At 35.2% G+C, this 10,347-nt stretch overlaps 1 protein-coding gene across 3 annotated transcripts in view; it reads right to left on the bottom strand.

The window, feature by feature from the left end:
• LOC145297770 (uncharacterized) overlaps positions 1 to 10,347 on the bottom strand; it is a 576,130-nt gene that overhangs the window by 440,718 nt on the left and 125,065 nt on the right. For all 3 annotated transcript variants that reach the window (XM_080144014.1, XM_080144016.1, XM_080144015.1), the window contains exon 2: positions 6,397 to 6,424. In XM_080144014.1, the coding sequence (XP_080000140.1) occupies positions 6,397 to 6,424 (28 nt within the window). The remainder of the gene's footprint in view (positions 1 to 6,396; positions 6,425 to 10,347) is intronic.

The following is a 10,347-nucleotide window of genomic DNA, read 5'->3' as shown; positions in this document are numbered from 1 at the left end:
CTCAATTTTCAAGGTGGGGTATGAATAATATCGGGCACAAGTGTATATATAGGGTGACCCCAAAAAACGGGCCCCAACTCGAATTAGGCCCCCATTTCTTAGCGTTTTGTCCGGATGAAATTAAACTTTGGTCATAACTAGTTTATTACATTCAAAACATCACATCAAAACAAGGGTTTTGGGCCTTTTTTCTCCGTTCCACAGCGTATGTTCTAGATGGCCTCCATTTAGCTTTTGTTTTTTTTTAGGGGGGGGGTCATCCTGTATATATATATATATATATATATATATATATATATATATATATATATATATATATATTCCAGGTAGAAAGATACCCAAAATTTAAGAATAATTTAATTTCAACAAGGGTCGTCTGTCAACCAAAGAGAGCAAATTATATTTTATTATTCTTTATGTAAATATAGTCATATCTTGCTACGATGTGCAGACCGTTTCAATCATATTTGATTTCATTATGCAAGAAAAATTAAAATACAAAAATTAAAAAAGGTTCCAGACCTTTTCAAATTTTGAGGAGAGAAAAAATTCCATGACTGGTGTTAAGAAAAATTAAAGTTTTTATTTTTTATTTTTTTTTTTTACTCATAAAACTTTAATTGTGAATAAGAGTAAGCATAAATAGATAGACAACTAGATAGATAGATAGATAGATAGATAGATAGATAGATAGATAGATAGATAGATAGACAACTAGATGGATAGATAGATAGATAGATAGATAGATAGATAGACAACTAGATGGATAGATAGATAGATAGATAGATAGACAACTAGATGGATAGATAGATAGATAGATAGATAGACAACTAGATAAATAGATAGATAGATAGATAGATAGATAACTAAATAAATGCTTTCTATCCGGCGTTGCCCGGCGATTACATAACATTACATTCAGGTGTTCATATGCTTTGTTTCGTGTGAATAAGAGTAAAAATAAACTATGGAAATCGCTCCAGACAAGGCATGAAACGACTTAATGTAAAAGACTAACAAGAATTGAAGATGAGGATACACCTTGTCAAGAACCTTCAAATGGACAGAAATTCACCATCCCAAATATGACAACATACGGGATGGTCTGATCTGTATCTATACATGTTTTTCTGCCTTTCACTAATTGTGTATCTTTTATTTGACCTTGTGGAATATTAAGGTCAATTTAACATGGAAGGAGTAATCCCCCCACCCAATACATAGATTAATTTTACTTATACTGAATTCGAGCATTTCAAAGAAATGGTTTAAAAATATGACAAAACAGCTCCGCGTGGTTGTAAAATACGCTTAAATATGATAATTTGATTCATGCAGATTTTGGACAGAGGTTGAAGACAAGTTGACAGTGCAGAACCTATTAGGTTAGCGACTCTCTTTTGAACCCTGTCCAGGAGCGAGAGACTAGTAGCAGATGCATCAGCCCAAATGTGACAACGATACTCCATGCATGGGCGAATGATGGTCTTGTAGAGGTACAGAATACTCTTGGGTGTAAGTTACTTCATAGCATGGCAGATAGAGCCCACCTTCCCCACAGCAGCCGGTGTATCTGTTCAAAGTCATGTTCCCTGTGAACGTTAAGCTTATGAGTTTGAATGAAGTACTTTCATATGATGTATTATTAGCCACAGTTATTAGTGGTTGAGAAGGTTTCTTGTAATTATTAAAGGAAACAAGTTTACTCTTAGCAGCATTGAACATTACCATTCATTGTTGTCCCCATTCTACTATAGACTGGAGGTTTTTCTCTAGGGTTTCCGCTATTGCCTTGGATGTGTTCATTCGTTTATCTATCTATCTATCTATCTATCTATCTATGTACATATACTAGCAGGCCGCCCGGCATTGCCCGGTCGTAAAAGGCACTTTATGATATTTTAATTAATGCAGATTTCGTATTTATTATTATATTATATTGAACCCTATATATAGTAATGATTTAAAAAGTAAAAGAAAAAAAAAAAAAGAATTGTGTGCCACCACCGAGAATCGAAGCCAAAACGTTTAGCTTACGATTTACTTTTTTCTTTGATTTTAATGCCTGAGCTATGAAGACATGTTTTCTCCAAGGCTAAGACATGAACTAATAGCTATTACGTCACACATACATATTCGTAATGCCGTCGTTTGACCTTCACCTGGCAAATTCCATTTATGTAATTTGCACCAATTTTCCCCGGCCAGAACCTAAATATAAAGTTTCGCATGGGTTCGAAGATCCTATTAATTAAGTTTCATGTCTGTAGACAAAAAGCTAACGGAGGAGTTTGGTAGACAAATTTTTTAAAGAAATATATATATCCATACATAAATATATATAGAAAGAGGTTTGTGTTTACTATAAGCTTTTTACACAAATATTACGCAAGTATAAATCATGTAGAATATCTGCATGAATATATTTACACATAATAGTTAACTAAAGATGATCATCCCTTCAGAAAACCGAAAAAACTAATAGGAAATTAATTAAAATGAATGTTTAAAAAAATATGCAAATTAGCTAAATCTTTTGCAGATGAATGCAATTCCACGACCCATATATAACAAAATTGTATTTTCTTAATAAATAAATAAAAAAAAAAGGGTCGCCTTTTTCTTTCTTGGCTTTCGGGCCAAGATCAAAGTGTGGTATCTGTTCTGATGCTTCATTAAGTTAATTGGTCCTTGGTCAATGTAGAGGAAACCCTTCATACTGACACAATTACTATTTTTGGATACTGCCAGAGTGCCCCCCCCTTTTTGCACTTGTTTTAGGGAACTGGTTTTCCTCCCACATGAAAAACGGGCTTGTGTCACATTTACGTTCATGGGAAAGCAAATAAATGCCTAAATAAAGAGAAAAAAAGGGTTTTAATATAAATATCAATACACACAAAAAAATAATAGGAGTATAGATATGTTTATAAGACTATATAGCACTAAATTCATTTTGCTGTAAACGTTTTCTGGGATATTTTTTATTTTTTTTATTTTTTATATTTTTACAAGGTGGTCACCACTTATCAAGGCCCGGAAGCCACTCGGAGATAAGGGTTATTGCGTGTACAGTACGGTAGTGTTGAGATTTGATAAAGTGTCTTACTTCAGGGGGCGGTTCATCAGGAATTTGTTTATGTTGGACTTGAAGACATCCAGGTTGTAGTCAGGTGGGAAACAGGCAGACGCAACAGAGTTCCACAGGCGTGCACTTCTAAGAAAAAGCTTTGTTCATGGTTTTGACACAGATAAAGAGTGAGGAAAATTTTTGACATTGGTTTCAGCTAGACGGGTGTTTTTCATGAAAAATTGGCGAGTGGGGACCAGAGATTGGAGCTCAGAATAGCACTTGCCATGGAGGTAACGATAAAACAAAGACAGGTTCGCAACATCTCTCCTGTGGGAGAGAGGTTGCAAGGAAGAGAAAAGGGCATCCCCCACTAAGCCACGAAACCGACTTTGTACTCTGTCAAGGCAGGATAGGCTGTTTTTAGCAGCTCCTGTCCAGATGTGGCAACAGTACTCCATCCTTGGACATACTTAGCTTTTATATAGATAGAGAATTGCATCAGCAGTGGGATATCTTCTGGAGCGGAAGAAGGATTCTATCATTTTTCCAGCGACCTTGGCAACAGACTTGATGTACGTGTTCCATTTCAGGTCAGGAGTAAAGGTCAAGCCCAGAAGCTTATCAAAACATGGAGCTTCCCCTAGTCGAGAGCCATCCATTTCAATTGATGCCAGATGGGGATCAGAGCGTTGATGATGTAAAGATAGGAGCTTGGTTTTAGATGCATTACAAGTAACCAGCCACCTCTTCCCCATGTGTATCACGTGCTCGAGATCAGAGGAGAGAGAATCAGAGAGAACTTTGTCATTTACGGCCTTTGATGTGTTGCCATAGATGGTCATATCATCAGCATAGATGTCAACGAATGATTTAAGTATGTGTTTTGGAAGATCATTGATGTAGATCAGGAAGAGAGTTGGGCCCAGGATGGACCCCTGAGAGACTCCAGCATTAATTCTGAGGGCTTCTGATTTCTGCCCATCAACCACTATTCTTATGAGCCTATCAGAGCGAAATGATTTAATGACCGAGAAAGCATTTCCAGTTATGCCGTAACTGGAAATCTTGTGAAGTAGGCCCTTATGCCATACTTTATCAAAGGCTTTTGATATGTCAAGAGCAATTGCCCTAGAGAGGAAGCCTTTGTCGAGAGATTCACTAATCTTATGAGATATAACCGTTAGCACATCTGCTGTAGATCTGGCAGAACGGAAACCATATTGCATCACTAAGAAGGTTATTACTGTTGAGGTGGTTGACTACTTCTCTATTTAATATGGATTCCAGCAACCTACTCATGACACAAAGGAGGCTTATTGATCTGTACTGAGAGGGAGACAACTTATCACTTAAATTCTTAAATACTAATGAGGTTTTCCAGGGTGTTGGGAAGCACTTCTCTTTAAGGCAATGCTTAAACAGTTTTGTAAATATGGGAGCAAGTTCTAGTTGAAGCTTTTTCAGCACTATAATTGGAATGCCGTCAGAGCCAGTTGCTTTACTGGAATCAAGGTTCTTGATTAGCTTAGCTACCTCACGCACAGATATTTGTATGTTGTATGGCGTGTTGATGGTGTGTTGTCTGTTATAGGAGGAAATACGGCGAGTTGATGGCCTTCGTCGCATAGGGTATAATTAGCTGCAAAGTTCTTGGCAAATAGTTTGACCTTGCCTGATGCTGACAAGATGACCTCAGATCCATTGGTGATGGTTGAGATAGAACGCACACTTCTGTTCAGGATCCTGTTTGCTATTTGCCAACTTTAGATTTAACGGACTGAGCATATAGCTCTCTTGCATTTATTATTACTCTTTTACAGTGGTTGCTGGCAGTCCTGAATGCAGCTCTAGTCACAGTGCATCTGTTACGTTGGTAGCTATGGAAAAAGTGATTTCTGTGTGCGATGGCAGCAGCACATTCTGGGGAGAATCAAGGCTGGCTGTTAGGTTTTTGTTGGAATTTTTTGGATGGTATGAATCGATCTATGCCTACAATTAACCATCCGGTCAGGTATGATGCTATGGAGGACACATCCTTGTTAAACATGGAATGTAGGGGTAGATCAGATATAAATGTACAGAAGCTATCCCAGTCAGCTATAGAGTATCGATATACAGTACGGTGGAGAGGTACATCTGAAGACTTTCAAGACAAGGCACGGAACCATTTTATAACTTAGTCTTGAATAGACCATAGCTATAAGTAAGATCATAACAGTCAGCAGGAAGATAATTCCACATCCCTGTAGTTCTTGGAAAGAAGTTACTCGAACAGAAAGCTTTTTTTTTACATAGGCATCACCACTTATCAAGGCCCAGAGGCCACTCGAGGATAAGGCTTAAAGAGTGTACAGTAGTCAATTGGACAATATAGTAATCGTTAGTAATGTAAATTCGGTAAATTTGTTAACTTATATGAAACGGCTCATCAAAAACTTGTTTACGTTGGACTTGAAGACAACCATATTGCAGTTAACCAGAAAGCAGGCAAAACGGAAGGCAGTTCCACAGGCGTGCAGTTCTAAGAAAGAAACTTTGTTCATGGAATCTACATTTGGCACAGATAAATAGTGGGGGAAATTAATGATAGCGTTTTCAGGTAGATGAGTGTTTTTCATGAAAGTTTGGCGTGGGGGGGGCATAGATTGGAGCTCAGACGATTACTTGCCATGAAAATAATGAAAAAGCAGAGACAGACTCGCAACATCTCTTCTGTGAGAAAGAGGTTCCAGGAAATAAAAATGGCATCCCCTTCCAGGCTACGGGGTCTATTTTGAACTCTATCAAGGTAGGATACGCCCTTTCTAGCAGCTTCTACCCAGATGTGGCAACAGTATTCCATCCTTGGACGTACCTGGCTCTTATATAGGTAGAGAATTGCATCAGCAGTGAGATATCTACTCGCTCGATCGAAGCTATATCACAAATCATGAATTGATTAAAACCACTAGACTAACGACTCAAATAAGCTAGAACAAAGGAGGAAAGGAATAGATCAGACAATTCTGATTAATAGTATTTATAGAAAAAGACTGAGATTAGCAATATTACGTCTTTGAGATAGCGGTTTCCGAGAAGAAGAAAGAGTTGGGGGAGAATGAAATTGTAGATATGTTTCTGTACCTTATTTAGAACCCTCGAAGTGGTCAGAGATTTACCAGTTCAAATATGACTACTATACTCTATGCTAGTAAATTTGTTATATACTAACGGGACCTGTGGAAATTCCACAGGTCTGCTTAGGTGGTTATCAATCCCCTATCTAAAAAATCTTCGCAAACATAAAATTGCAAATATTTTTAAAAATGTATAAATTGGCTCACCTGGATGGCACTGGAATTTAATTTCGTCCTAAAAAAAAAAAAAAAAGAATGTATCAATATTCGGTAATCTGCAAATTAAATTCAAAATTTACACACACACAAAATAATATACTAAACACAAAATGTTTGTACGTACGTCATCACCTTTCACACACATTAGAAAATTATTAATCTTAATGTTGCTAAGATGAAAATATTTCGACTTTAACCATTTTAAAATGAATTATTCTAAAATCGAAACACAAAAAATTTAAAGAATATTTTGTTGATGATTATTTCTACACTAAGAAGACAGAAAAATATTTGTTTTAAAAAGAATGAATATTTCTACAATTTTAAATAAATCTATATATATATCTATCAAAGTTAGGATGTGTGTGTGGATAACACGCAACCAATTTTTAGAGGGAACTGTTTAAAAAAAAGCGTAATACTAGTAAGCACAGGCCTTAGTTTCTGTATGAATTCAAGTATAAAATTTATGTGTATTTTATGACCGGGCAGCGCCAGGCGGTCTGCTAGTAATGAATAAACACACGCATTTTATTTGTATTATTATTCATCAGACTGAATAGAAGTCCTAAGTAATTCGCCCACACTGAGGATTAAACCTTCAACCTTCAACCTTCAAGAGAATATCACTTTTACAATTGGTTTTTCCCAATCGTTGAACTTTGACCTCTTAATCGCCAAATTTCTGGCCAAAAACCGATCACATCGATTTTTCCAAATCTCAGTACCCTGTATATCAAATTTCGAGTCTGTAGACTAAAAATTGACAGAGTTATTGCGTAGGGAAATGTACACAGACACACACGTTCACTTTTATATATGTATAGATATATATAGACACACACACACATTTGTATTATTATTCATCGGACTACGGTCCTCATCTGTTTTGGTCGATATAACCTCCGACCTTCTTCGGGTATATCTTGTTGAACTCGGGAATCTTTCTGTCAAACTTGGGAATTTGGACGGAATTTCGAGCGGAACCCTTTATTTACTTTACAGGAGTAGCATGCTCTTGTTCCGTTAGATAGAGGTCCTAAGTACTTCACAAATGTATATTTCGGTCGCCCACACTGACGATTGAACCTTCAACCTTCAGGAGAATATGACTTTTACAATTGATTTTTCCCCAGTACTCTAATCACTGCGGCACAGGTCCTTGCGGACAATTCTAGTACGAATTTTAGGAGCCTTAAACCTATTTTTATTTCTAGTTGTAAATATCACTATTTAATACTAATTATTATTATATATTAATGTTTATCTATTTCTATACGTATTAGTTGTATATATTAATGTTTTTACTTATTATTTGTATATATTATCTATTGTTTATAATTACTGGTTCCCATATCGTATTGAATTCTATACTAGGTCTACTTAGCAGTTGGTTATTCCCCAGCATTTGTGCTGCTTCTTTTGTTACATGATAAGGGCTGTCCCCTTTTCATGTAAGTATAAAAATAGAGAGATTTAGTTAAAATGAAAATGAAATAGCATAGGCGAAATTCGAACCTCGTAATTTAAGTTTAGAAATAGATTACGTGTGAGAATTAGAAAATGGAATGTAAAGCAAATGATTGTTTAGAATAGAGATAAAATATTTCAAGAAAAGAATGTGCACTGTCAAATTTGTTATGAAAATTCAATTTAAAGAATGCAGCTACAAGATAATTTGATAAACATGTTTTTAACATATTGGAAATATAGGTTACTGAGTATAGGTTAAAATTCCTTTTGTAAAAAAAGGAAAAGTTTTGGACACGTATGTCCAGAACACGTGTGTATAACGTCATGGAAAATAGAAAGTTCGAGAGATAGAAAAAAACTTGAGAGTTAAGCAGACAGAAGCAGGGAGAAACTCAGAGAGGGTCTGAGGATTCGAACGTCTAGAAGCAAGACGGTCACTTTGAAACTTAATATGTGAAGCTTTGAATTCTTGATGATGAAAACCACGGCCGGTCGTGAGAAGAAATAAAACCATCATGTGTTTTTATAAAACGTCGTCTTTGTGTTTGTGATTCTGCCAAAAAGGTAAAGTGAAAATTGTATTATATGTCTATATATCTGTGTTATAAAATGTCTTACATACACGTCTCGACATCTCATATCTACACTAAGACTGCCTGAACACTATCTCCTCACTCAAAGATTTTCCATATTTCACTTCTAAGTAATGAACATTTTTAAAATATATGAATCGTTATAAACGAACAATCTCTCTGAGTCTACACAGCATCCCTCTTAATACATCTCTCTCTAAGTCAACCACAAACTCCCTCTAAGACTCTCTTTTAATGAAACCCCTATATAACACTTTCATGGCTGACGAAACAAGAGCACACTACTCCCATGACATAAATAAAAGGTTCCGCTCAAAATTCCGTCCAAGTTCAACAGAAACATTCCTGAGTTCGAAAAGGTACACCTGAAGAAGTTTGGAGGTTACATCGACCGAAACGTACTGAAAAATCATACTCAAACTAGGTAGTCCAGTGGGTTCAGGTCGGGGTTAGAGTGAGGCCAGTGAGGAACGGGTATAAATTCGTAGCAATCTTTCTGAACCCAGCCTAGGTCTCTTTGGATTGTGGGTTAATGCCGAGTTCTGCTGCCACACCCAAGGTCTGCCAGTGGCCACCTGATTGCACCAGGGGATCACAATACGCTTCAGCACATCCAGGTACACTTTGATGTTGAATTTCAAGCTGACTTCGAAGATGTGACGTCGCATGATGTGACTTTCACTTGAAACCACACCAAAGAACATAACCATGGCCGGAAACTGTTAAGCACTGCCTTAAAGCGTTGAACAGACTGGGTTTGTATTTTGAGGGTGCTGACAATGGTCCTGTTTTCATAACCTGGATCGGTAGAAAGCATGAGTTGTACAGCAGCACACCTCCGATCTCGCTCGTTGGCTCCTATCGCTCTTGGGATTTGAACACAACTGGCCAACTAGAAGATGGTCTGCAACAAGAAAAAGAAAACTGCTTTTCATTAAACGGAAATGGAATCATGTTGTGTTTTCTAGGGCGACAATTTTATCGTTTCACCTTGTGCTACTATTCAATTGTCTTTTAATTTCTACATAACAAAAACAAATTGTTAATCAGTCTTTGTTTGGTCATGGTGATGAGGAGTTATAATTAAATCATATGTTATCTCTGAAATAAAGACTAAACAATGACTGAAAAACATATTTTTCAATCAAGCAGAACTTTGGTGTTATCACCAAAGTTTAGTAACGTTGAGCCTGGCCAGATTGTTGACCATTTGGGAATACCAGGCGCTGTATGTAAGAGGACGTCGACACCTCTAAGTGTTTTAATCTCAGAATTATTATTATTGCTATTATTATCATTATTATTATCATCATTATGATTATCATTATCATTATTATCATTATCATTATTACTATCATTATCCTTATTATTATTATCGTTATCATTATCATTATTATTATTATCATTATTATTATCATTATCATTATCATCATTATTATTATCATTATTACTATCATTATCATTATTATTATTACCATTATTATTATCATTATTAGTATTATTATTATTATTATTATCATTATTATCATTATTATTATCATTATTATTATCATTATCATTATTATCATTATCATTATTACTATCATTATCCTTATTATTATTATCGTTATTATTATTATCATTATTATTATCATTATCATAATCATTATTATTATCATTATTACTATCATTATCATTATCATTATTATTATCATTATTATCATTATTAGTAGTAGTATTATTATCATTATTATCATTATTATTATCATTATTATCATTATTATTATTATCATTATTATTATTATCATTATTATTATTATCATTATTATTATCATTATTATCATTATTATTATTATCATTATTATTATCATCATTATTATTATCATTATTATCA

The sequence above is a fragment of the Euprymna scolopes genome, chromosome 18, assembly GCF_053919585.1.
Source record: "Euprymna scolopes isolate OS-2025 chromosome 18, ASM5391958v1, whole genome shotgun sequence".
NCBI classification, from domain to species: domain Eukaryota; kingdom Metazoa; phylum Mollusca; class Cephalopoda; order Sepiida; family Sepiolidae; genus Euprymna; species Euprymna scolopes.
This window is presented reverse-complemented; position numbering and strand designations above follow the sequence as displayed.